This window comes from Mercurialis annua, linkage group LG5, assembly GCF_937616625.2.
Source record: "Mercurialis annua linkage group LG5, ddMerAnnu1.2, whole genome shotgun sequence".
NCBI classification, from domain to species: Eukaryota; Viridiplantae; Streptophyta; class Magnoliopsida; order Malpighiales; family Euphorbiaceae; genus Mercurialis; species Mercurialis annua.
Genome location: NC_065574.1, coordinates 37,554,441 through 37,579,894, shown reverse-complemented (window position 1 = coordinate 37,579,894; position 25,454 = coordinate 37,554,441). Strand labels below are relative to the sequence as shown.

Below are 25,454 nucleotides of genomic sequence, written 5' to 3'. Positions count from 1 at the left end.
GTTTAAGCGTGAGCTCTGTTTTAAATCGTGAAATGAAGAACATGGTTCATTCTTCATAAACGGGGCTATTTGAAGTCCTTAATTCATTTTATTTTATTTATTTTTAAATGGTTAAAGGTCCAAAATGGCCCCTTATTTTAATTTTCAATCTATTTATACACAATTATACATCTAAGCAACACACTCACTTTAATTATTTACAATTTAAACCCGGAAATCTTTAATTTGGATAATTTTTTTTAAAATTTAATTCTAAAATTATTATTAGTCACTTTGATTTAATTTGTCCATTTAGCATATATTTATTTAATTTTATCTGTGAAGTCTAATTTTTATTTATATAGTTTCACCGTTTTCTTTTAATTTCGATAATTTATTCCAATTCTCATTTTTAGTTGCTAAAAGTTCGATAAATTTCAAATCACATATCTGACGTTTATCACGAAGATGTGGGGTATTACATTCTACCCCCCTTAAAATAATTCGTCCTCGAATTATCTTTTAGGTATATCTCAATCAATTCTTTCACCTTAATCATTTTATTATCTTTTATTCATCCTTTTATATATTTATTTACTTCTAATTAAAATTTCATGTTTTTTTTTATATATATATAATTCTTTAATATTAACCTTTGCACTACTTTTGTTACATTATCTTATATTACTGCTAATCTTTTGATAACTATATGTGTATTCTCTTTTGACTAATTGCAACAGTTTTTTTGTTTTTTTTTTACCAAACTAGGCATCCCCATAATAATTTACAACTCATTACATAATTAATAATGTAATTAATATTTCAATTAATCTAATCTAACCTTTCTTAATTGTTCTTTTAATTATAACTTTCCGCAATTTAGATTATTACTAGTAGTCCATACTTAGTTCATTTTAATTTACTAAAGTTTTTGTTTATTGTATTGTTCAATACCGACTAGTAATAGTATACTTTTAACTATTTTTCATATCTCATTTCCATATCTTAACTCATATCCGATTCTCCTTTAATCTCTTTTAGTGTACTTACTAATTCATTATTTTAGTATATTCTTTGATCATTTTAAGAACTAATAGGGTTTCTTCCTAACTTTGGAAAACTTTCTTCTTACATTCACCCTTTTTTTTTCACAGCACATCCCCTTATCATCTCTTTGTAAGTCTTGTTCTAATATCACGAAAACCAATTGCTAGCACCTACCTTTAACTTCTAAGTACACCCTATGTTCGTAGGTTAATCTTCTTGATTTCTTCAACGCTCTGCTTATCGATATATGTGCGTTCCTATTGTCACTAAGATTGATTTCACATTCCTAATTAAAAACGTTTATATGATTTTATTCGCTTGTAGCTAGTTAAAGTCAAACGTACTATCGTGTTTATTTAAAACATTCCTTATTGTTTTTGAAACTTATAGAAATCAAGTTAATACTATTGTTTTTCATAGCTTATATCTACTAGTCGAATACAAGTTTATGTTCTTATTCTTCTTAATACTATTTGTTCTTAACGAATTTGTGTTATAATCATTTCTATAATTATTATGTGATCACTATATTTTAATTATTTATTATACTTACACAATTCTACGTCCAACAAAAAAAATTCATTCATTTTTATTCATAAATCATATTATATTTACCATGTTTTCAGTAAAATCCATTGGTCGAGGTACTACGTCCTCTCAACCCAGTGTTCATGTTTCAAGACAACGCACATTTCTAAGAAATAATAAAACTTTAGCCTTCATAGCATTTTATAAAATTTGGAGCTTGGAAATCGAGAATTATCGAATTAAAATTAGATTTGAAATTCCCATTCGAAATCTCGAATTGATAGATGCTTAGTTTCAGCGTCCGCTGGTGTTCTTTGGCCGCATATGACTCTATCGGCATTACCGCAAGGTAAATCCGACCATGTTCCTATCTTATTTCGCTCAGCTACTAAGGTGGATTGGGGACCTAAACCGTTTCGTTCAGTTGATGCTTGGTGGGAGCATGATAATTTCAAGGAATTTGTTTTAGTTTCTTGGGGGTTGATTTGTGCGTCTACAGATAACCTCACACAAAGATTAAGGGAGCTGCGAATAAGAATAAAAAAATGGAACTATGATGTTTTTGGAGATCAGAATAAAATTATAAAGGATTTGAATAATGCTATTCTTATTAAGGAGCTCGCAGCAGAGGATGGGCAGCTCTCAACTGAGGAGGAAAGCAGTTTGTTATCTCTGAAAAATGACTTATGGGTGGCAGAAAAGAAAGTTGAATTGCTTTGGATTCAAAAATCGCGCTTGCAATGGAACTTGTCTGGTGATAGGAACTCTAAATTTTTCCATAGTATTGCTTCTCAGCATTACAGGAACAATCTTATTTCATCAATTCAAGTGGGGGAAGTTGTCTATGTGGAGCCAGCGGACATTAGACTCCACATTAGAGAATTTTTTACTTCTCTTTACAGGCAAAGAAGTCGGATTCGGTATGACCTCTCGGGTTTGGGGTTCAAGAAGTTGTCTGAGGAGCAATCCGCTTCATTGATTCACCAGTTTGATGAAAGTGAAGTTTTCGCAGCTTTATCTTCTTGTAACGAAAGGAAGGCACCGGGACCTGATGGGTTCAACTTCTTCTTTTATAGAAGAGCTTGGAGTATTATCAAAGCTGCTGTCCTGGAGATGTTTTGGACTTTTCATACTTCGAGCTTCTTACCGAAAGGAATTAATACTTCTTTTATGGTATTGATTCCTAAGGTAGTTGGATCTTGTGACATTAAGGATTATCGTCCTATTAGTTTAGTGAATGGGTTATATAAGCTTCTCTCGAAAGCTTTATCATCTCGTTTATCCCCTCTTATTTCGCATGTAGTTTCGGAGAGTCAGCATGCCTTTTTGAAAGGTAGAAGCATTCAGGAATGCTCAATGATTGCGAATGAGCTTATTCACTCAGCCAATAGGCGGAAGCAGAAGTTGCTGGTTTTGAAGCTTGATTTCCATAAAGCTTTCGATAGTATTGATTGGGAGTATCTGATTTCGGTTATGCGCTGCATGGGTTTCCCTCAAAAATGGCTTCAATGGATGTCTTACTGTCTTTCTTCAGCTACCACGGCTATTCTAGTCAATGGTAGTCCTGTAGATCCTATCTCGCTGCAGAGAGGAGTGCGTCAGGGTGATCCCATTTCTCCATACTTGTTTGTTCTGGCAGTGGAAGGTCTGAAATGTATTCTCGAAAAATCTAGACAAATGGGTCTTACTGGTGGTTATTCTTATGCGAGTGAGTTTGATCCAATCTCTCTTTTACAGTTTGCCGATGATACGCTTATATTTCTTCCTTATGATTTAGATCAGCTTATGAATTTGATTCGGATTCTTCGTTGTTTTGAGGTTGTGTCTGGGCTGAAAATTAATTTCCATAAGAGCTCCATAATGGGAATTAATGTTAGCGATACTGATTTATTATCTGCTGCTAACTTGGTGGGATGCAAGATTGAGTCTTTTCCTATCAAATACCTTGGTTTACCTCTGGTTAAGCGGCAATTGGCTTCTGGGTTTTGGGATCATGTGGTTGATCGGTTCAAATCGAAATTGGCTCTTTGGAAGGGTTCTCTGCTCTCGCCGGCGGGGAGGTTAGTGCTTATTAAATCGGTTCTCTTTAGTGTTCCGGTTTATTTTATGTCTTCTTTTTGCATGCCGATTGGGGTTCAGAGTAAGCTGGAGTCTTATATGAAGCGCTTTCTCTGGAAAGGTGATGTTACTTCTAGAACCCTGTGTAAAGTTTCTTGGAAGACTATTTGTCAGAATTTTGCGTTGGGAGGATTGGGAATTTCTAGTCTAAAAACTAGAAATCAAAGTCTTCTTTTTAAGTGGGTTTGGAGATTGCGTTTTAATAGAAATTCCCTTTGGTTTAATGTTGTCTCTTCTTGTTCAGTAATATCAGACTGGGATTCATTGATTTATGGTGATTCGAATAAGCTTTCTAGTATGTGGAAGGGCATTAAGAAAAGATGTTGCAGCGACAACTTTATTTGGGGTGTGTTTATTGATAATGTTCGCTATAAAGTGGGGGATGGGAAATCTATATTGTTGTGGTATGATAATTGGATGGAAACAGGCATGGCGAGAGATCGTTTTCCCAAACTTTTTAATCTTTCCAATCAAAAGAAAGCTTGTATTTTTGATGTTTGGAGTAGGGGTTGGAAATGGAGACGGCGATTGCGTGGTGCAGAATCACTGCTTCTTATTGAGCTACAAAAGTTCTTTAATAAAGTATCTTCCATTGATGATAGGTGTGATGTTATCTCTTGGAATTCTTCTACGGGTGTTTATTCTTCGGCTTCCTTCTGCAAATTTTTAGCGGTAGCAAACTCTGGATCAGCGGGCTCTCATCCTTCAGAGCGTCGTGCTTCTTTTGTCGCTCAGGTTGCTGCCACTAGTACGATTGAGGTAAATCGTTTTGATGCGTTTGATGGGTTCGTTTTACACCAGGGGCCTGTTATAGCTGATGGTGGCGTGTTTACTGTGGATGGAGCTGTCGCGGGTTATGATCAGCCAGATCATCAGTCTGCAGCTGTTAGTAGCGTCTCGGATAGGGGAGTTGCTGTTATGGCGAGCTTTGGGTTGCATCAAGGAGCGGATTATTCTGTGGTTAGTGGGTTTAATGAGGGTGATGGTGCGGCGTCTCTTATAGCTGATGATACTCAACAGACTTCTTCAGAGATGGTGGTCAATTCTGCTGCTGTTCATGAGTCTGGAGCTGCTGTTCCTGTAACCAGTGTGCATCAGGAAGCAGCAACTGCTGTAATTCCTTATGCGCAGGTGTGGAAATCTGAAGCCCCTCCGCGTGTCAAGTTTTTTATTTGGGTCGCTCTCCATAATAGAGTTCCTACATTGGATTTTTTAGCAAGACGAGGTATTATTCCTATTGATAATTCCTTGTGTTCGATTTGTGCGATTGGAGAAACGCGAGATCATCTTTTCATTCACTGTAGTTTTGCAAGGAGTGTTTGGATTGATGTTCTTCGAAAACTGGATGTTGTTTGGGTCTTTCCATCTACTTTCATTGAATTTATGGTGCAGTGGCAATTTATTATTCCTAAGGGTCCTTACCGGAAACTTTGGGAGATTCTTTGGTTTATGATTGTTTGGGAAATTTGGAAAAGTAGGAATTCAAGAGTTTTCCAGAGTGCGGAGATTGCGAAGGAAACGGTGATTTTTAATTGCTTTAACAAGGCGGCTTTCCTTTATAAGCTTTGTAATAGGAGTTTTTCTTACTCGGGTTTGGATTTTTTTAGAAATCCATTCTGTATTCTTTTTTCGAACTTGTGACTGTGTGTTTGTCCGTTGCCCATTGCCTAAGCCTCTAGTGTGCCATTTTAATGTGCCACTTCTTGTGCGAAAGCTTTGAGTAGCGGTTTTGCCACTTCTTGTGGCTTTTAATATAATTTTTATTCATCAAAAAAAAAATTAGATTTGAAAACCTACAAGTCACTTTCGTAAGAATTCCGAATTAAATCTAAAAAAAATCGTTTTTTTTTTTAAAAAAAAACTTATTTTTCCTTAATAACTCATATTCTTAAATTTTAATTTTGAAACTATTTTAGAACTTGTTTCTTTGAATTACTTCTAAAATCTCGTTTTACACGAAAATGTTGATTTCAAAATCCAATTCATTTTAATTTACATATCTAATGCCCCTGAACATAAATTGTAATCAACCCAATAATAATCATTACCCGTGAAACCCTCTAGCTTAAATTACATGCCTTAAGATCTCTAATTATTAAATTCCCAGAACATGCAAATATAGGTTAATCAAATGCATCAAGCATTCACAATTTGCTTAGATATTGTTCGCAGGAAAAACTTCCAAACTCAAATCTTTGAATTTGATAATGGGAACTGTTTCGGTTTGATGCTTTAATCGGAAACTCGAATTTCAATCAAGTCACACAAAAGAACAATAGTAACCAATTAAACTAAAATTACTAGTATCGCTCCAGAGGTTCAGAAATCTAAGCGGGATTGATTTCCAACTACTCCTAAGTTAAGGGTTTAATCCGGAGATTAAGATAGAAAAGCCTGAGCTTTGATTTGTGTTTTTTGATGAAATTGTGTAGACTTTATTAATTTGATAAAATCACTATTTATAGGGACAAATCCCCTAATAATAGGAAAAGGAAGCGAATTAAAACTAAAACACTTAACTAAACCCTAACCTGATAAGATTAAAAGTCTAACGCAGCTAAAACTAAAAAAGGCAATAAAAAATAGCTAATATGGGCCCAATCCCATTACAGCCCATTATGCTCTCTTCTTTGACAGCCCATCACTTGATAATCATACTTTGGGCCGATGTCAACAATGCCCCCAACAAGCCTATATTATTTAAATTGTAGGCTTGTTCTTAAAAGAGGTCCATGTCCAAATACTTACTTCCTCTTATGATTCTCCAACACTCCCATTGTTGATTATAAAAGGAAACCTCTAATTTTTACTTTCTTCAAACCCTAAATTCAATAATCAACGGATTGTTGCCGATTTGCAATTACCTCACACCCGCCAATTATTTCGCCGCCGATCTTGAAATCTCGCCGCACCAGAGCCTCGCCGATCGCCTTGTTCATTTTCCGAACCGAAGAATCGTCAATCTGTCACCTGCCCGTGATCATCCTCTGCCGATCTTGAAATCTCGCCGCACCAGAGCCTCACCGATCGCCTTATCCACTAGACCGAGCCAAACCGTCACCGATCTCGTTAGTTTTACCGAGCCAGAACACCGCCGTCGATCTTGTCCATTCTGCCGAGCCAATCAGTCGCCGCGATTCCGTCGATCTTGTCCATTCTGCCGAGCTAATCCGTCGCCGCGATTATCAATCTGCCGATCACCACCTTTCGCCGCAATCATCAACTTGCCGACCATCATCCTTCGCCGCAATCATCAACCTGCCGATCATCCTTCGCCGAGCCAACTCATTACGATCATCATTGCCGATCCTCTTATCGGTTTTGTACGTCACTGCCGATCGCATCCCTTTCTCCGTATCAAACCGTCGCCGAGCCTCCACCCGTCTTGTAAGTAACGCCGATCTTCTCATTTGTTTTGTAGACTAGCACTTTCTGCCGCGCCGATCATCATGCCTGCCGATCCTCTTATCTTTTTTGCAGATTTTCGCCGAAACAAGTTTTCAAACCTTGCAAGCCATCGCCGGCGCCGATCTTCAAGTGCTGGCTTTCTTATTTCCTAGGATGACTCGTGTCGATCCGGACATCACCGCAAAGGTTCATGACAAGATCTCTCGCCATCGTGAAGAAGCATCAACCGCAATTGCAGAGGTATTAATCCTATCCGAAAACCATAAAACTTATGTCGGCCCTTTACTTAAACAACCATCTCCATTGTGTGAAATTTCTCTCCCGTTCCATGACCGCTGTCCGCCACGTTTTGTCGTCGATCACCACGCCTCCGTATGGATTGGTGAACAATTCAGAAACTGGCCAAACCCTTCTTCAGACTTCAAGCTGTGGGTAGCTAGATTGAAACCTTTTTATGAAGCCTCTTGGGTTACTGCTGGTATTGCCGATCTTATTACGCTTGCACAGATAGATATGCTGTGTTATAGACATTATTTGCTGAGATCGGCTTTATTTTGGTCTCGTTCAATCAATGGGTTTTCTTTCAGATTTGGCCCAATGTCGATCACCTTGTTAGACATTTCATGCATGCTTAACGTGCCTATCTCCGGTCACAGGATCACTCCAGAACTATCTCCCACTTCTTCTACGCTTGATACGGGTCCGGCACGGTCGTCTCTGAATTTTGGTAGATTCCTAAAAGACCGCCAACAAACCTCCACTGTTCCAGATCGCGAAGAACATATTGCTTTTCTCACTTATTTCCTTTGTAAATTCGTGGTATGTTCTACAGCTTATAAGGTGACTAAAGAATACCAACGGATCGCTGTCGCACTCGCTGACGGAGTGTACCTGAACCTTGGAGAGTATATATTGGCCTCGATTTCCGTGGCTTGCATGAGATGATTCCATGTACCGATCCGAGCTCGCATAAAGTTCCGAGTGGTCCAATTTGGGTACTTCAGATGTGGTTAACCATGTATTTTCCAGAATTAATGCAAATTACAGACCGTGTTGAAGGTTCATGTCATGGATTTACCTTTCTACAATGCCGACCGCTCATGTCTACTATCGATCAGATCATCAGCTTCTTCTCTGACACGGACAGCCGATCTCCGGAGCTGTTTTGCCCATTACTGACGTTTCCTCCTTTGTGGCTCGGATATGGATTCAGAACTGATCTTCGCGTAGTAAATCAAGATAAAAAGAATTCTTGGTGGGTCAATTGGATGAGTGCATTTCGAGCAAGGAATTTGTTTCTTGGACTCACGTACTTGTCTAGTGGTTGTGAGGGATATTTTGAGCACTACTATGCTCGTCAGTTCGGTCGGCCTCAAGGCTTGCCTTGCCCACTTCAAATTGATTGGAATCTACGAGATCATTCCAGACCGAAACTAGCGAATATGATCGACATCCAAGAGTTGTTTTTGTTGAATAAACAATATCTCGTTCAGTGCAAGGCTATCCCGTACCCTGAGAGCCAACCCCTAGCCGATCCTTCATTCGACTCTTGGTGGAAAGATTTTATTAACCGATATTTCATCCATTCGGCTGAAGAAGTGTTGGCTCGCCATGACTTTTATCTTCCTCCCATTAAACGAAAAGCTTCTCACGAAGATGTTTTTCTTTTGCAGGGCGATCCATCCAAGAAAGCGAAAGGTAATGATGTCGATCAAGGTAAATTTCGTTATTTTATTTTTTATAAACTTGTTCAACTTTTTACTTATGATCAAAAATGCTTATGCAGCTACCGAGACCATTAAGAACAAATCTCTCGCGACGAGATCGACTTCGGAAGCAACCTCACAACCCAAGAAACGTCCGATTCACACTGGTGGTAAACCAAAGAAGGCGGCCGTGAAACCGAAAGCTCTCAAGACCGTTGCTAACGCCACTCCTCATTTGATCGACGAAGATGATATACCGTTTGATTTCGGTTCTCCTTCTGACCGTCCAACCATCCCAATTCCCGTCGTGCGCAATTTGATTGAGGAAGATGACTTGCTGCCGATTGACGGTTCGTTTCCTATCCGGCCTGCTTCTGAACCGCAGCAACAAAAGAGCAATCGGACCAAGATCACCATTCGCACTCGCACTTCGTCGTCGACCAACACCATCAACCGATCTCCCACTGTGCCGATCATTCCAAGTCATCCTTCATCTGCTGCTTCGGCGCAAGTGGTATGTTTTTATGTTTATATTTCCAATATTGCAATCCTTTGTATTAAGTACTTCGCTTGACAATTGTTTGGATTTTTCGTTCTTGCAGAAGACAGCTCTTGAAGAATTGGATGATATCCTAAATTCTGACGTCGAGAAAGAAACTTCGTTACAAGAAGACGACCTCACTTCTGATTGTAGTGATCAATCCGGTGAGCCTGATGACTCTCTCCTTCTACTTGATGCCAAAATTGAAGTGATCCGTCGTTTGAAGCCAAAAGGATTGAATGTTTTTGAGAATGATTAAGACATGGAGGAATTGCGATCGGCGGTCTCTCTCTTCGCCAAATTTCCGAACACCGATCTCATCAACCCCAATGGTCATTCGGCCATAGCTGTTGCTAACAGCGACTTTTCGGCTATCAAAGAAACACTTGAGTCTTGCGGGTCGATACGCCGTTCTTATGAGAGCAAGAAAAAGAAGAAGGAGGAAGCAGATAGGAAGATCGACCGTCTTCGTGAAGAGGCGAAGAAAATGGCTCCTGAAGTTGATGCTTCGACCCGGGCGATACAAGAGTTGCGCAACAAGATTGAAGAACTTCAAAGAGAGCTGGCAATCAAGGAAGAACTTCATCTACCAGTGAAAGCTAAGTTCACATAGACTGTAACCGAGGCGAAACAACTCATTGCGCGCCGATCTTCTATCAAGGATGAGCTGAAGGCCGATCAAGCCAAGTATGACGATGCTTGCAAGGGATATAGTGAGATGAGGAACTTGGTCGGTGATCTTTTTAATGCCGTGTGATCGGCGTTGTATGAGTTTGATAACATTTCTGTTTTTTGTGTTTGCAACCAAAAATGTTTATTTTGCCGTAGTTTGAACAAGTATTATCCTGGATTTTGACAAACCATGTGTTTTAGTGTTTGTAAACTAGATCGGCATATGATGTTTAATTTCGTTTTATTCAACTGTTCAAGACAGCGAAAAACTAAAAAGAAACATATTGACTTTTTTGATTGCCAATAAGGTCGATCAACAAGGCCGATCTATGTTAAAAACTTTTTTGGCCGATGGTTTTTACAAAAAACTGATTTTCTATCGGCCAATCAACAGGATTATATTCATGATCTTTGGTGCAAAAGAATAATAATTTGCCGAACAATAAATAATTTTATTCATTTCTTTTTGTTTACATCTTTTATTCGGCTGGATTTCCGAAACATAGATAGTGATTGCTCGGCATTTAAAAAGTTTCCAATGGTCGCACCAGGTTTAATCGGCCACCCAAGAACTTATAAAATATCGTTTCGGCCGATGAAAAACCTTATATCGTTTTGACTGTAAGGGGATCACTCCATATCGTCTCGGAAGGTTTCCTTATTTATACCCTCCCAGCAACTAGGAACGTATTTTTTGAGGTATTGACCATTAATTGACATGTTATGCACCTCTCCATCTATATCTGTCAAGACATAAGCGCCACTTAACAAGACTTGTATTATTTGAAATGGTCCTTCCCAATTCGGGCTCCATTTTCCAAGACGTCGATCTTTATGCCCCAGTGGTAAAATTGCTTTCCACACCAGATCTCCAACCTTGAAAATTTTACTCTTGACTCGTTTATTGTACGATCTTTCGACTCGCCTTTTTTGCGCTTCTAAATGGTCAAGTGCTTCCAATCTTTCTTCATCGAGATCTAATGCTTCTAAGATCATTTTATCGGCATAATCATCTTTTAAGAACGTATGTTGTCTCTTTCGTCGTACAGAATGTACCGCGAGCTCCATAGGCAACATTGCGTCATATCCATACAACAAACGGAATGGAGATGTGCCGGTGGCTGATTTCTGGGATATTCTATTACCCCAAACGACTTCGGACAAAATCCTATGCCATTGGTTTGGGTTTTCTTCGATCATTTTGGACAGACAGTTCTTTATAGATTTGTTTGTAGCTTCTGCTTGTCCATTCGCTTGGGCATAATACGGTGTAGAATGTATCATTTTAAAACCGTACTCTTTCGAGAAAGCTATAGTGTCCGATCCAGTAAACATAGTTCCTTGATCGGTCGTAATAGTTTCTGGAAGGCCATGTCGATGAATCAAATTTTCTTTGAAAAATTTGATTACTTCGTCTTGTGTTGGCGATTTCAACGGCTTGACTTCTACCCATTTCGTGAAATAGTCTGTCGCGACGATCACGAAAGTATGTCCTTTCGCCGATGGTGGGTAAATTTTGTCGATCAGGTCAACTGCCCATCCTCTAAATGGCCATGGCTTGATGATCGAATGTAATACGTCTGCTGGAACGTGTTGAACCGGTCCAAATTTCTGACAAGCTTCACTTTCTTTGGCGTACCGGATACAATCTTGTTCCATTTTCGGCCAATAAAAGCCGTATTTGTGTATGAACCACCTCATTCTTGGCCCAGCTTGATGTGCCCCCGAGATTCCTTCATGAACTTCAGCCATGACCAACATAGCTTCTTTTGGTCCTACACATCTGAACAATAGACCTTCACGACATCGTTTGTACAATTCGTCAGCTAGAATCACATAGTTGGTGGCCAACATTTTGATTCGCCGATTTGTCGGGTCTGGATGTCTAAACCAGTCGATCAATTCTTTCCTCCAATCAGCTGTCGTGTCCAAGTGATATGCCGAGCTGCAATCATCTGGTATTATGCCCCCAGTGTGAAGACAAGGCGTTGTTCTCTCAATAACCTCAAAACCTGCCATGATTTTGTATCCACTTCCATGCTGGGCTAAGTTGTTCGCCTCTTCATTTTCTGCTCTTTCCGCGAACTCTATCCATGTTTCGGAGAAACAATCCATGAGGTGTTTGGCTTTATTGCAGTACTTAATCAAGACGTCTGATTCGCATTTGAATTCGCCAATAACTTGCTTAATAACTAACAAGGAGTCTCCTTTTACTTGAATCGCTTTAGCTCCTAGCTCGGCCAGGACTTCCAATCCAATGATCAGCGCTTCGTACTCTGCTTGATTATTAGTGCATTGGAATGTTAGTGAAAAGGACATTCGAAAAACCAAGTCTTGCGGCGAGACAATTAATATCCCTGCACCTGCCCCTTTATTAGTTTTAGATCCGTCAAACCAAAGCTTCCACAGAATTAGATCGAAGCAAGCTACCTCCTTGATCGGGACTTTGGGATGATCGGCTAAAAAATCTGCTAGTGCTTGTCCCTTAACGGCTTTTTGTGGAACATATACTAATGTGAATTCTGACATTGCAATAGCCCATTTTCCAAGCCGATTTCTCAGATAAGGTCGAGACAGAATGTATTTGATCACATCCGTTTGAGATAAAACATATACCACTACCGGAAGCATGTAATATCTTAATTTACAGCATGTAAAATAAAGACACAGACATAGCTTCTCGATAGTAGAATATCAAATTTCTGTGTCAGTTAGGCTTTTACTCAGATAATAAACCGATCTTTCGACTCCTTGATCTTCCTGTGCCAACATGCATCCTAACGATTCGTGGGCTGCCGAAATATATAACAATAACGGCTGTCCCTGCTTAGGGGGCATCATGACTGGAGGCTTGACTAAATAAGTCTTGATCTCGTCAAAGACTTTTTGCTGCTCTTCTGTCCAAACGAACTGAGATGTTTCTCCGGCCTTCAGTAATGTTCTCCAACTTCTTAATCGGCCCGCTGTGTTTGAAATGAATCGTCTCAAAAAATTAATTTGGCCGATCAATCTCTGAAGTTGCTTCTTAGTTTTAGGAGGTTCAGCATTTATGATCGCCTGCGCTTTGTTTTTATCAACTTCTACCCCCCTTTGGTGAACTAGAAAACCTAGGAAGTTACCAACTGATACACCGAATGCACATTTTAAAGGATTCATCTTCAAGCCATTTTCTCTCATTCTGACAAAGGTTTCTCTCAGGTTGGTCAAATGTTGTTCGCTGGTCTGTGACTTGATGACCACATCATCTATATAAATTTCCAGACAATCCAAACCTGCAAACATTTTATTCATCGCTCTCTGATAAGTGGCCCCAGCATTCTTTAGGCCGAAAGGCATAACAACCCATTCGTATGCGCCGATCGGCCCTGGACAACGAAATGCTGTTTTGGATACATCTTTTTCGTTGATTGGGACTTGATAATAACCAGAGTGCGCATCGAGGAAACTTAAAATGATGTGCCCGGCCGCGCCATCAACCATCATATCTGCAATGGGCATTGGATACTCGTCTTTCGGCGTGGCTAAATTTAAGTTCCTGAAATCGACACAAACTCTCAATTTACCATTCTTTTTCATGACTGGGACAATGTTAGATAACTACTCTGTATATTTGGCTTCTCTGATAAATCCGGCTGCTTCGAGCCGTCTAAATTCGTCATGAACTAGTGTTTCCACTTCTTTTGACATACGTCTCGGAGGCTGCCGAAACGGCTTGAAACCAGCCTTTAGTGGTAACTTATGTTCAACAACAGATCGGTCCAATCCTGGCATTTCTTCATACGACCACGCGAAACAATCTTTGAATTCTCGCAATAAAGCGATTAGTCTATCAACCGTCCCTTTATCAAACTGATCACTGATGAACATAGGCTTGGTTTGTACTCCGGATCCCATGTCAACTTCTATCAGCGTGTCTTGCACCTGAGCTGGATCGTCATCCAATTTGCCCGACGCTATTTGTAAATCGACAATTTGAAGGGCCCTTGTCGGATCTTGTCCTTCATCTTCGTAGATGCACTCCGCTGATCGCACCGCATAATTTTTGGAAAGCATGCGAACTTTCTCTCTAATTATCTCATGTTTACTAATCATTGGACTTATGTAATATTGACGATCGGCCTTTGCCCCCGAGTGTGACTGTCATAGGCCGATCCGAATTTAAGACGATCCGTGGGGTTGTGTTGCGTTTCGCACTCAATGATTGTATGTCTTTCACTTGATCATCATACAACAGTGCCTCTAAACAATTAGAGTCTTCTCCGAACGGATTTGGGTCGCCTTGCACAACTTCTGCTATTCCATCTTCGCGCCACATTATCAACATTTGGTGCATTGTTGACGGAATGCACATATTGGAGTGGATCCAATCTCGTCCGAGTAAAATATTGTAATTACTCCTTGCGTTGACAACAAAAAATCCTTCTTCGGTTTCGACTCGACCGATCATAGTTTTCAAGGTTATGTAACCCTCTGCTGGCGTCTCGCCTCCCGCGAAATCGGTCATATAAACATCAGTTGGCTCCAGCTCATCGCGATTGATACCTAATTTTTTAAGCATTTTGGCGGGCAATATGTTAACTCCAGCTCCATTGTCAATGAGTACTCTATTAACTGGGATGCTATTAACATCGGCCTTTATATACAAGGGCCGAATATGTCTTGTCATCCGTTGTGGCGGTTTGCTGAGAGACACAACGGCTGATTTTTCAGCACTGCTTTCTTCGGGCACAACCACATCTCCATCTAAGATGCCTTTCTGTCCGGGCTTGCACCGAAATGACTCAGGAAAAGTAATGACATGAACCTCATGTGGCATCTCCCTAACACCCCTGGCTCGCAATTGACCATCGGTTGTTGAAATGACCACGTCTTTGTATGACAGCTTGGGTGTTTTAGGTTCATCGGCGATCACCAACTCGTTGGCCGTCATTTTTTGCTGCTCGATCGGCTTCGTAGACTTTTTCTCTACCCAGATCTTTCTGATCTTCTTCACTGGAGACATAGGAACATTAATAGCTGGCTCGCAATGATCTATGGTATTATCTTTGCGATTGAGCGTGTCGTGATCGCTCATGCGACCAGCTGATTCGTTTGGGAACGTCAGTCGCCTTTTAACCGGTAGGAAGTCTCCAGCTGTTGGCGATCCTTGCTTCATTTTTGAATCGGCTAACTTTCGGGAATCTTGCCTCATCCTTTGCATACGCCGTTTTTGAGTCTTGCTCAAATGAGGTTGTTCCTCTGTGGGCCGAAACATTCTTCTGAAAACCGTGACTCCTTCTTCCCTTTTAGGTTCATGCTTCTTCCATTCTCTCGTGGGAGCCTTTGGTTTAAATGTCTTAGGATTGGCTCGACACATATTGTGTTCCGCTTTGAAACAAGTCTTGCATGAAGGGCATTGGACTTCAGATATTCGCTCAAACACGCTCTTATTGGACGTCTCATTCTTGAGGCGCGGTTTCCACACCTGCTTCTCTTCTACCCGAAACTTTGGTTTCTTCGGGTCCCATTTTTCCAACACACGTCCGCTCCCCAATGCTCGCTCGAAATTTGGCCGAATCGTATTAATGGTAATACATTTTTCTTCGGCCTCCTTTTTGGTTGGGAATAAAAGTTTGCCTTCGGTTATTGCTTTTTGAATCACATTTCGGAAGATAACACAGTTATTTGTGCTATGTCTCCAAGAGTTGTGATATTTGCAATACTCTTTTCCAACCCTTTGGTCTGCTGGAGGAATTACGTGACCTTCTCCCAGAATTATCTGATCGTCTTTGAGCAAAGCATCAAATATTTCATCCGCCTTTGTTAAATCGAAGGAATAATCTTTCTGAATGGCGGCGCTTTTATTCTTCTTCTGAAATCCTGGCTTTCTCAAAGCCGAGCATTCTTGTGGTTTTTTCGCTAGGAATTCAGCCATGCAAACATCTTCATCAGACTCGCAATCGCTATCGTCCGTGACGACGGCCACATCGAGTTGATCTCTATAGTAAGTTCCTTTTGACGAACCTCTCCTCTGTTCTTTCTCCACCAAGAGCCTTTCATAGCTGGTCACTCGATTAGTGAGCTAAAACAAATCTCTGAAACGATGTCCCTCGAAATGCTCCCTCATTGCGAAGTCCATTCCTTTGATCACCATGGGAACGCAATCCGACTCGGCAATGCTGGTTTGGCAGCGGGTTCTCAAATTGCGGAACCTTGATATGTATTTTTCCATGGATTCGTTTGGCAGTTGAGAAATGCGAGCTAGATCGGCCAACGTGACATCGGGTGGGGCACGATAAAACTCTTCATGGAATTTCTCCTCGAGATCTTTCCATGTGCCGATCGAACCTGGCGTTAGATGTGAATACCAAGTGAACGCCATTTTTGTTAGTGAACTAGCGAATAGCCTCAACTTCCAAAAATCATGTGCTCCCGCTTCTCCACATTGCGCGGAAAACCTGGCAATGTGCTCGACTGTCGATTGCCCTTTTTCCTCTCCAGAGAAAAGACTAAATTCTGGGACCTTATATCCTCTTGGGAAGGGATATAATTTGTCGATCCAATCAGGGTATGGCTTAACATATGATGGCCGAGGTATCGGCCTGCAATCAACGCCCAATCTTTCCAGTTCATCTAAAAGTTGGGCTCGATCATATACTCCATCCTCTCCCTTTGCTGATATGTAAGAAGAGTTTTCCTTCACAGGGTTTTGCAAATTTATAAGAGGTTCGCTCGCCACTTCTTTGCCAGGTCTCTGTGAAACATGTTCACTTGCGAGACTGGTTTCAATATCGTCTCGTGACAAGATCTTCACTGATCCACAATGCATTCCCGATCTAGCCGACGACTGGGTTGGATCGGCCTGTGGGTTTTGTGAATTAGCTCGAATCGGCAGTTGAATGAGATCAACCCTTCGGTTGGTCGTCTCCGCAATGTGTTGTCCAGTCATGATTTTGGCCATACTTTCTATTGCGTTTGACATGGATTTGACATCTGCTCTGATCTCTCGCTGCAAGACTGCATGATCGGTCATCATTGTCTTGTTCACCGACGCCATTTGATTCATAACTCCGTCGAACATGAGCCGATATTCTCCAGCAATTTCATTTCGCATAGAGGTAAAATTGGCATGTGTGAGAGACGGACCACTTGGTGGTAGGTCTCGTGAATAATCGGCCGAATCATCTTCTTGTCTCGAAGAAGGATCTTTGGCCGAATTTTCAGATACGGTCTCTGGCGAGATCGTAGTTTTTTGAGTGGTCGCGGTCGTTTTATCTTTGGCCATTATTTCTTCAATATCTGAATCGTAATTGCCGGGGAACAACCGTTTTCTCTCTTGTAACTCTCGGGTAACCGATCTAGTGTATCTCTGATCGTCTTTCAGTGTTCCGATTTTTGTGCTAACCATAAACGTGTTCCCAGTGGAGTCGCCAAAAGATGTTCGCAGGAAAAACTTCCAAACTCAAATCTTTGAATTTGATAACGGGAACTGTTTCGGTTTGATGCTTTAATCGGAAACTCGAATTTCAATCAAGTCACACAAAAGAACAATAGTAACCAATTAAACTAAAATTACTAGTATCGCTCCGGAGGTTCAGAAACCTAAGCGGGATTGATTTCCAACTACTCCTAAGTTAAGGGTTTAATCCGGAGATTAAGATAGAAAAGCCTGAGCTTTGATTTGTGTTTTTTGATGAAATTGTGTAGACTTTATTAATTTGATAAAATCACTATTTATAGGGACAAATCCCCTAATAATAGGAAAAGGAAGCGAATTAAAACTAAAAAACTTAACTAAACCCTAACCTGATAAGATTAAAAGTCTAACGCAGCTAAAACTAAAAAAGGCAATAAAAAATAGCTAATATGGGCCCAATCCCATTACAGCCCATTATGCTCTCTTCTTTGACAGCCCATCACTTGATAATCATACTTTGGGCCGATATCAACAGATATATATATATATATTTGATGGCTTTGTTGAATTGAAGCTAATAGATTTACAAAACTATAAGTAGAGTATGGGCTTAATATGACAAATATAAAGAGAAAATTAGGGAAAATACTCTATTTTCTAAAATAATAGAAAATTATACCTCAACAAGAAAAAGATAGAGAAAATACCTCACCTTTTTGGTACTTTTATTTTTTTACTCTAAAGTTCCTTTTTATTATAAGAATACTTATTTCTGATTATTTTTTACTCTAAGCATTTTAATTTTACTCCAACACGTGTATTCTCTTTCTCTCTCAGATTTTCTTCTCTCTCTCTCTTTCTCTTCTTCTTCTTCTTCTTCTTCTTCTTCTGCTTCTTCTTCTTCTTCTTCTTCTTCTTTTTCTTTCTTTTTTTTCTTCGTTTTCTCTCTTCTTTATCACGCCGCCGCTGTTCCTTCAACGATCCGTTATTACTCTGCCGTTTTTCCGCCTTCTCTTCGTCTTCACTCCGCAGTCGGTTCGCCGTTCTTCCACATTTTAGCAATTTTTTTCTTAACTCGTGGTGATTATTACGATTTATTTTAACTCTCAGATCTAAAAAAATTATTCTTTAATTTTTTCAGTTTAAGATCTGAAAATCTGCATTAAAAATGATTTTATGATGAAAAAACGATTTTCTGCAGAAAACAGCGTCTGATTATCATATCGTTATCACTATGACATTATCATATCATTATCATAACACTGCAGCGAAAAACGATTTTTTATCAAGAAAAGTGCTTGATTATCATTTCGATATCATTAACGTTAGCATATCTGTATCATTAACATTATCATATCAATATCTTAATATTATACGGTTATGATAATAATATGACAAGGTTATGATAATAGTATGATAAAGTTATGATGTAGTTATGATAAAGTACGTCATGATAATGATATGATAATATTTTTTTGATACTGTTATGATAAATTATATTGTGATAATGTTCTGATAATAATATGATAAGATTATGATAAAAAATTACGATATAATTATGATAAAATACGTCATGATAATATTATAATAATATTATGATATAGTTATGATAATAGTATGATATAGTTATGATAAAAGATAAATAACGTTATGATAACAGTATGATAAATTTGATGATAATAATATGATACCGTTTGATAATAATACGATAAGGTATAATAAAATGTTATGATATAGTTATGATAAAGTACGTTATGATGATAATATACTATTATGATAAAGTAGGTCATGATAATGTTATGATAATACTGTTATCATAAAGTAAATCACGATAATGTTATGATAATATGCTGTTATGATAAAATATGTCATGATAACGTTATGATAACAGTATGATAATCAAACATTATTTTCCATAGAATTTTTTTTATTTTCTGCAGTGTTATTGATAACGACATGATAATATAGTGATAATGATATGATAATCAGACACTGTTTAAAATCGTTTTTTTTGCAGAAATTTATTTTTTTCAGATGAAAATCGCTTTTTTCTACAGATTTTTAGATCTGAAAACTGAAAAATTGTAAAATCGATATTTTTTAGGTCTGTAAGTTAAAATAAACCATAAAAATTACAGAATCGATAATTTAAATCTCAAATAATAATGGAACGACGGTAATACGACGGCGGAGTGATGGCAGAGACGATGGCGGAGGCGATTACTGAGCGATGGCGGAGGCGATGGCAGAGGTAAGGTCGGAAAATAATGAAGAAGGAGAGAACAAAAATGGAGAAAAAAAAATACAGAGAGAGATAGAGAGAGATAGAGAGAGAGAGAGAGAGAGAGAGAGAGAGAGAGAGAGAGAGAGAGAGAGAGAGTAGGCTGTTAGTTATGTGAGAGTAAAATTCTGAATATTTTAATACGGAGAGTATAAAAATAATTAGACAAAAATGCTGAGGTATTTTTAATATCTTTTCTACACTGAGGTAGTATTTTCTATTATTTTCTTATTTTAGGTAAACGCCTAATAAGCCCAAATATAAAAGGAAGAGTATGTGTGTTCTATCTTAGTGGCATTCATATATATATATATATATATATATATTTTCTATTTTCCTAATGCAGTTATCCAAATAAATCAATGAAGAAAATATTAAACATAATAAAAGGAAGTATAAGTAGACTTCACCAATTAAATTGTTCTCTATGGCAAAATCACTAACATAAAGGTAAAGTTTGGAGCAATAGGAAAATATAGGGAAAGGGGAAATCAGATGGAAAAATGAATAATGGATAGTAGACTCGCAAGTATAAGCGTGATCCTCCACCTATAAAAATGTAAACCCACTAATCATCTTAAGAAGATAAAGACCACTAAAACAACAACTTCACTAAGGGAGACTACTCAATCATGCCGATTAATCAAATAAAAGAAGAAAAAAAATCTAATACAGACAAACAATATCAACTTCAATTCATCAAGTTTAAGCTTTAAATTAGTCAAAAGTAGCACTAACAATAGATAATTAACTTACTTGATTCTCAATTTTACTCAAAGAACATGAAGCTGGGGATTGAAGACGATGATCTGACTAAGCCGTTCTTTGGTGTAATTCGTATGTTATAATCAGCTCCAATTATGACGTTCACTCCCCTTGATGGCTCTGTCTCCTAATTCCACTTATTCTTGATGTGAAGCTCTTATGATTCTAGGGTTTGCTATTTATTTTCCTTTTTATTTTCAGTAAAGAGAAAGATGAGGAGTTGAAATGGGTTCTCCTCAATTGATTGGGTTTTATGTTTCCCAAATTACTAATTTTTAATCTTCTTTTTTTTTAAATGGCTGATTGTCCAAAGAGGATTCTTATATTATTATCAAATCAATTATCCATTTCTATATATCTAACTATACACTTTAATACCTTTTTATTATATTCAATCTCCGTTAGTATTTAATTTTTTTTTCTAGAACGGAAATTTTAAGTTTAGCTTACCTTTAGACTTTACTTAAATTTAAATTTTATCAGATAATTGTTTATTTAGCAATAAGATAATAACTCGTTTAATATAATACTCTCATTATCTATCTTATGTATAATGAGCTTGCATCCTAATCATTTCAAGAATCTTAAATGATAACATTAAACCTAAATATTTACTATTTGTTTTACACAATTAAATCCATCATTGATTACTTTACTATTTCCTTATCATTTAACCTAAATATTTACTATTTGTTTTACACAATTAAATCCATCATTGATTACTTTACTATTTCCTCAAATTTCCTTATCATGATCATAGAGTTTTCATCCGAATACACTTACGTTTAAAATACAGTTTATTTCATACGCCGGCTTTTGTCAAATTTTTTATTTCAAAACTACAAATTTATAAAATTTCTTTCCTGATTTTTTTTTGTATAATTGTGCTTCAGGGTGATGACACCTCTCATCCCCAAAGAGTTGCTATTATAAATCACTTTCTTTGATATATCAACATATATGATGCATGTTCTATACAGAAATCGTTTTATATATGTACATATACACATAAAATTTTGATATGCTTTTCTACAGTGATTTTTACAACATCCTTCAATGCTGGGTCTGAGCACAATTACACCTTTAAAACTGTAAAATTTTCAATTACATATAAAAACTTGTAAGTTTTTTTTTTCAGACGAAAACTCTGTGAAATTCCAAGGTTTTCTAAATCCAGGTTGGTAATCTTATCTTATACTTCTTTTATATTTTTCCTCTAATAGTATTAATACTAACGTGTCTATTAAACAATTATTATTGATTTATTATGTATTCCTTCTCCCTTTCTATTTTGTTAGCATTTTAAATTCTTTTATTTTATTATATCCATTATAAGTTTATATTCTTTTCCCTTCTATAACTTTCATTATGCATTTCTAATATATCATTCTGTTCATTTATAAATTGATCTCTATTTTTTAATTATCTTAATCATTTATGTCACGTTTTACCCTTTTCCATTTCAAACTATTCTTTTTATTATTGAAAGTATTTATTCTATGTGTAGTCTAACTTTAGTTTTATCTCTTAACTCTGACATTTCTTATTGTAATAACATTAACGTTCTTAACCCAAACATATATAATTTAATATACCTAGAGGCGTTTAATGAGGCTCACATGCCTCTCTAATAATCATGCCACGTCCACCTTGTCTACCCTACCTCGCTGGTAAACGTGACCTTCTCATATTAACCCACCTATTTCATCCTCTAATTTATAAACATAAGTCATATCTTCACCTTCTGGTTCTGCATGATCTCGAGCATAACATGACTCGAACATGTGTGATACACACCACAAATTCTTACATAATAACCATATACAGTCAAACACATATAACATATATCATATAAACTTGACACATCCTATATGTGAGGCTGAAAGTTTTGAAAACAATTGAAAACATAACGAAGACATGACTTGAATCCTATGTGCCGCAGTAGTTCCTAGGTATTCAAAACATATAGCCTATAACACGTATAACAATGGCCTAGAATTCTAAACCATTGCTCTGATACCACCTTTGTCACGACCCGAAATCTCCGGCCGAGACCGGCGCTAGGGAATGGGAGTGGTAGCTCTGAAACCCGTAGCAAGCCTAAATTTCACTATAATTTTTTTCGCATTTTTTAAAATATTATAAGAGTTATAAAACTGTTTTCAGAAAAACTGGCAATATAACATTTGAAAACAGAGCAACACCACCTGTAACAAGTATCACAAACCACCCTGTAACGAATATAACGATATCATGATACACAAATACGGTATCAGTAATACCAGATAAACCATTTAGTTAAACAACTACTACATAATAACCATAAATAAAATACAAACGGTAATAGTTTCAAAATCAGAGTTTATACAGCAAAACCAGATTACTAAACTACTGCGGCTCTAGAAGTAAACAGCGTTTTCTTTACATTACAAAATACCGACTTCCGGAAGAAGGATTGGAAGTCTGATCATGCCAAAATACTATTTACCTGAAATGGGTGAAAAACAACGGGTCAGTAAAAACTAAGTGAGTTTACATAATTACTAATGAACATTAAATAAAATAAAATCGCATGTAGAATTATTTATATAATGCAATCAGATATTTGATCCGAATGAAACCCTAAACCTCGAATCATATATCAGATCATGCTATAATCCACAATATTTTATCCAAGAAGTCTGGACCATGCACATGGGACCGTCGTCACAGACTTTCACTTGTTTTACAGTATCTGGGCCGTGCACATGGGACCGTCGCCTCAGATCTGTATCGGGGTCTGGGCCGTGCACATGGGACCATCGCCTCAAAAAATTTTCCCCCGCTATGTCTAGGCCGTGCACATGGGACCATCGCCATAGACATTTAATTAATCAATACTTAATTCTAATAAGATACTACTGGTGATCACACAGTCCTATTGCCGCTCAATAGGAAAGCACGTTCCATCGGATCTATATGAGTTTTAAATAATATATGCAGTGCGATTTAAAATAAATATTCAAAAATTTAAACAATGTTGCATTAATATTCAAAAGTGAAATGCAAACTCACTGTCCACCGCTATTTTCCAAAATAATACTCCCTTACTGCTGCTGCAGTTCTGACCCCGAAATTGGCAGACTCGCCGAATCTAAATATAAACTTTTTGTTAATAACTATAAAATAAATAAAACTTAACTCTAGAGTTGACTATAAACTCAAACTTTAACCAAACACACACAATTCTAAACTTCTATTTTTTTTAAATTAGTTAATCGATTATCGAGTTGAGTTATTTTTTTCTTAAGACGCTTTTCATAACTTCGTTGAACAAATTCATAAATTCAAGGTTCGATATTTAAATCTAGATTTTACTTTTCGATTATAAATCATAATAATAGTTTGTCGGCCGAGATATCATATTCTCTAAGCCCGGTTATTTATATTTTTCTATGTGTAGCATTGTATGTGCATGGTTCATTATTTATAAGGAGAAATGTGTATGGAGTAATTTTGTGGTCCAAGGTAAAAGATATAGGTGCACATAAAATTTCCATCCTCATTTTATTACTGAGTAGTTCATTTCAATTATTAATACTAAAATGTTCTCTCATATCACTAAGTTGATGGCTCATTCTCTGAGTTTTATGTTTGTTGACTAGATAAGAATTGGTTTCTTTTCCATTACTTAATGCATTTTTTGAATTTTAGCAGGGGGTCTCAGATTTACACAAAAGAAAAAGGAAAAGCATATTATGTGCATTAATACTGGGATCTGGTTGGAGGAAAACTAGTTAGTCATTCTTCTCAGGCAGTGAAACAAAAATTATAGAAATTTAATTCCAAATTAATTTTACACTTGATAACATTGATTTAAGAACAACACAAAGACTACAACCATATCAACATATAAAAACGGCAAGGTTAAAGAAATTGAAATAAAGGTTGAAGTTAAAATATCAAGCTAAGTTCAAGTTTAAGACAAAAATGCCTAAAACTCATTTACCACAGGACTGCTCGTTCGAGCAGTCTTCTGCTCGATTGAGCAGAGACACTGATTTCGTCCTTCATTCCCGATAGTTATCACTTTTATAAATTTTATATCAGTTTATATTAGTTAAAATCAAGATTCAACAATATCAAACTGATTAAACCAAATATAACCCATTAAACTCAAACACTTTAAATCAAACTCTTCAATCCAATCTCAATCCATCAAGCTTAACATACACCAACTAAAACTCCTTGTCATCAAGCATATCAAGAATTTAACTTATTAATCAAACATCAAAACCACTCACAGGAACGTATCATAACCCTATACTCAACCAAAAATTCAAACAAACAATAACCCAATTTCAATTAGTCATAAATACTAAGATATTACAATCAAAATCAACAAATAAGCTATAAATCCTTACAATTTCATCGATTTCTTCAAGTTTTTAGTCATTGAACGTGTTGTTTATTCCATGAGTCTAAGCTACGGTTTGATCGATCCGTCGAAACTCCTCAACGATTGATGATTTGAGCTTCCTGATTGAATAATTGATGATTAACTATGTTTAATTTCTTAATTTGGTGAAGAATTTGGGTTTAGGTATGGATGTTAGGGTTTTAGGATAACAGCTTAAGGGTGAGCTCTGTTTTAAATCGTGAAATGAAGAACATGGTTCATTCTTCATAAACCGGGCTATTTGAAGTCCTTAATTCATTTTGTTTTATTTATTTTTAAATGGTTAAAGGTCCAAAATGGCCCCTTATTTTAATTTTCAATCTATTTATACACAATTATACATCTAAGCAACACACTCACTTTAATTATTTACAATTTAAACCCGGAAATCTTTAATTTGGATATTGTTTTTTTTAAAATTTAATTCTAAAATTATTATTAGTCACTTTGATTTAATTTCTCCATTTAGCATATATTTATTTAATTTTATCTGTGAAGTCTAATTTTTATTTATATAGTTTCACCGTTTTCTTTTAATTTCGATAATTTATTCCAATTCTCATTTTTAGTTGCTA

The 25,454-nt window shown here is 37.2% G+C and overlaps 1 protein-coding gene across 1 annotated transcript; it reads left to right on the top strand.

The window, feature by feature from the left end:
• Positions 1–8,021: 8,021 nt before the first annotated feature.
• Positions 8,022–9,586, top strand: LOC130015543 (uncharacterized). The gene is made up of 3 exons (XM_056105885.1): positions 8,022–8,778; positions 8,867–9,300; positions 9,389–9,586. Exons 1-3 carry the CDS (start codon positions 8,022–8,024, stop codon positions 9,584–9,586), a joined length of 1,389 nt encoding a protein of 462 aa, XP_055961860.1.
• The last annotated feature ends 15,868 nt before the right edge of the window (positions 9,587–25,454 follow it).